Source organism: Temnothorax curvispinosus, unplaced genomic scaffold, assembly GCF_003070985.1.
Source record: "Temnothorax curvispinosus isolate PA1 unplaced genomic scaffold, ASM307098v1 QBEX01009053.1, whole genome shotgun sequence".
Classification (NCBI taxonomy): Eukaryota; Metazoa; Arthropoda; class Insecta; order Hymenoptera; family Formicidae; genus Temnothorax; species Temnothorax curvispinosus.
In genome coordinates this window covers 1-3,284 of record NW_020218833.1, presented here as the reverse complement: position 1 = coordinate 3,284, position 3,284 = coordinate 1, and the positions used below count along the sequence as shown (strand labels likewise).

General features: G+C 33.9%; 1 protein-coding gene across 1 annotated transcript; it reads left to right on the top strand.

Annotated features, from left to right (window-relative positions):
- Positions 1-640: 640 nt before the first annotated feature.
- Positions 641-3,280, top strand: LOC112458642 (protein charlatan-like; the record flags this gene model as incomplete). Its single annotated transcript, XM_025022380.1, has 4 exons — positions 641-772; positions 851-999; positions 2,218-2,801; positions 3,057-3,280. Coding segments are annotated over exons 1-4 (994 nt in total), but the record flags the coding sequence as incomplete, so codon positions are not given.
- Positions 3,281-3,284: the final 4 nt, after the last annotated feature.

Genomic DNA, 3,284 nt, shown 5'->3' with positions numbered 1-3,284 from the left:
CCTATAAGAAACACGAACAAGGAATCGGTATTTATTATACATACATATCGAATAAATTAACATCAAGTATCGGATTCAGGTATAAGCAAATAGATTGAAGTGATGAGATATCGATAATGATAAAAATATGATATTTTAATTAGTACGTCATAGAAAAGCGAATCTATTAAGTATCATAGTTCATAATCTTTTTGAAAATAAATTTAATAAATTAAATAGCATGGGACAAAGGAAAAATTGCTAAATTAAGAAGAAATAATACTAATACTTTAGTTAAAAACAAAAGAAAGAATTTAACGTAAATTGCAAAAAAATTTAACAAGAGTCGATGCGTAACTTGAAATTTTCTACGTAATTCTAAAAAGTTAAGAGAAAGAAAAAAATCACCACGAAAATGCGTACACTTTTGGTATTTTAAATAGAAAATGCTTATAATTTTATCTATTCCTATCATGTTCTTTTTTCTTCAAATAGATATTACACTGTTCGTGTATTAATTGAAAATTTGTTCACTTCCTTATATTTTTGTATCCTGATTGTTCGAATGTAAAATTGGTCTTTTGTAAGATAACGCTTATACATAGTTCGACAATTATAGTACTTAATTTATCATATACTAATGGATTTAATTTATATATCGATGTTTTTGCAGCTCTCTCTCTCTCTAAAGTGATTTTATCCACTTTAACAGGAGACATCATAACGAGTGGTCCGCGGGAAATTGCCGAGCACTTTATGGAATATCATCCATCGAGAATCCTAGCCGATAACAGTAGGAATAGACATCATTCACCACGCAAAGATTATATGCAAACAGATTTAAAAATGGAAGATGTGGTCATGTATCTAGAAAGACTCCGTGAACGCGCCGAACGGGCGGCTCCTCCTTCTCGGAGAACTCAAGAAACACAAACTGTACCTGCGGCTTTACTGCCAGTTACATCGAGCTTCCTCTTGCAAGAACTGCCATCCGCCCCTGCGCCCCAACATTTGCAACAGGTATTGTATAATGTAATATAATCATATATAATATAATCAATTGGAATCATATTCCGAGATAATATATTATATAATAAATATAACTGATAATACAAAAAAATAATTCTATTCTATTCTTGAAAAATGACACTCCTAAGAAATTAATACAAGGATTTTGTTAATTTTTCTAAACGTTCAAGAACATTAACAGATTGGTGAAAAGACAAGTATGAAAAGAAAATTTCTTTTTACTTGTCACTTTTATATATACGGATCCTTACAGTTAAAATGTAATCAGTATTTTAAAAAATAACCGGCAGTTATTGATGCCACCAAATACAAATATATACACTGTAAAAAATTTAATGTCTCAGAAAGTCCACTCTAAATTTTGTGTTAAAATAACTTATTCATCGTGTTATTTTTTACATTTACACGGAGAAAATTTTATAGTAAATATTACTATGGTGTCGCACTATAGCTGCGGACCATCGAGGAATTTTAAGTTAAATTACTATGTTTATGGTAAAAATTACGTTATTTTATCGTTTTTAAAACAATAATTATAGTATTTTAACTTGAAATTCCTCGATGGTCCGCAGCTAGTGCGACACCATAGTAATATTTACTATAAAATTTTCTCCGTGTAGAAATGTTATATCGACATTTTTTAGTCAATATAACATTTCTAAATGTAAAAAATAACACGATAAATGAGTTATTTTAACACAAAATTTAGAGTAGACTTTCTGGGACATTAAATTTTTTACTGTGTAATAATAATTAATCTGATACACTAATTATTTTAATTAAAATAAATGTTTTGATTCAAGCTGAACTCTCATCAGTAAATCCAAGAAAACAAGACTTAAAAACGTTATATAAATTGAGAAATTATTTGCAAGAGAATAAGATTGGTTTTATATACAATCAGTCATATGTCGGAGTCGGATGTCGGTCCAATGAGAAAATTTTTTTCTTAAAAACGAATTTTCCTCATTGGACCATCGGCTACGTTCCGACATCCGACTCTGATATACGACTGATTGTAGAACCGGCCTAATAGTCATACATATCATTTCAAAAAAGTTCAAACACTATATTCAGTGATAAATAAGACGTCTTTACAAATGCATACTTTCATTATGTTTTCTTCTTGTTTCTTCAGGCTGCAATGTACTATTTGTACATCATGTAGCCTGATTAAAGCCTCTTTTAAAGCAATGTAAATTATCGCAGAACACAACCACAATGTCTTCTCCTGTTGCGGCATCCACAAGCGGTAAACGTTATACCTGTCCATATTGCCCTTACGGCACGGACAGACGAGATCTTTATACACGACATGAGAACATTCACCGCGAAGACAAACCGTTTCATTGCTACATGTGCTATAAAATGTTTAATCGTGCGGATCACGTGAAGAAACATTTCATGAGGATGCATCGCGATCACGTGTACGATGTATCGAGAATACGAAAACCGGTAGAACCAACCGTTCCTAAGCCGTTGCAACAGGATTCGACGGCACCGCCGGCGACTGTCAACGTGAGCAACCAACAGCAACCGCAACAGCAACACATGAGCAATCAGTTCGGTTTCGCTAGCAATAAGGGCTATCAGCTACAGCCGAACGCTGCGACATCGGGCACTAGTACCGGTACTGGCACCACCGGTATTCATCAAGCGATAATCATGCCTTCACCGACGAGTATCGTGCAATCGGACGCGAATAATTGCAATACAGGCAGGCGAGTGCAAAACGGCGGATGTAATAGTAAGAGTCATCTTAAAGGTGGCTCCAAGAGCACACAGGAACGAAGGTATGTTACATATCCAACTCGAGTTGCTTTCATTACGTGCTTTGATATTTAGTTATTTTCTTATTTTTATTAGTTTATGTAATTTTTTAAATATATGTTTAAATATATCAAATTTGTACGATTTAAAAATCTTCGTGCTTATACGCGAATAAACGAAACGCGATGTTTGGCATAAAGTCCTTTTTCGCGCATTCATAGCATCGTAAGTTGAATTTAGCGAAATTATATTAACGTATTAAAATTGTTGATATCAAGGTACACCTGCGTGTACTGTTCATGGACCGGAGTTGATAATTGGTGTCTGAAGCGTCATTTAAATACTCACACGAAGCCGTTTGCGTGCTCTTTGTGCGAGTACAAAGCAGCACGCGCTGAGCGGCTTGCAACACATGTTCTGAAGGTGCACAATAGAAGGCAATGTTCGAGATGTTCGTTTCTCGGCGATGATGCGAATCAATTGCAATTACATCAAATACATGTTCA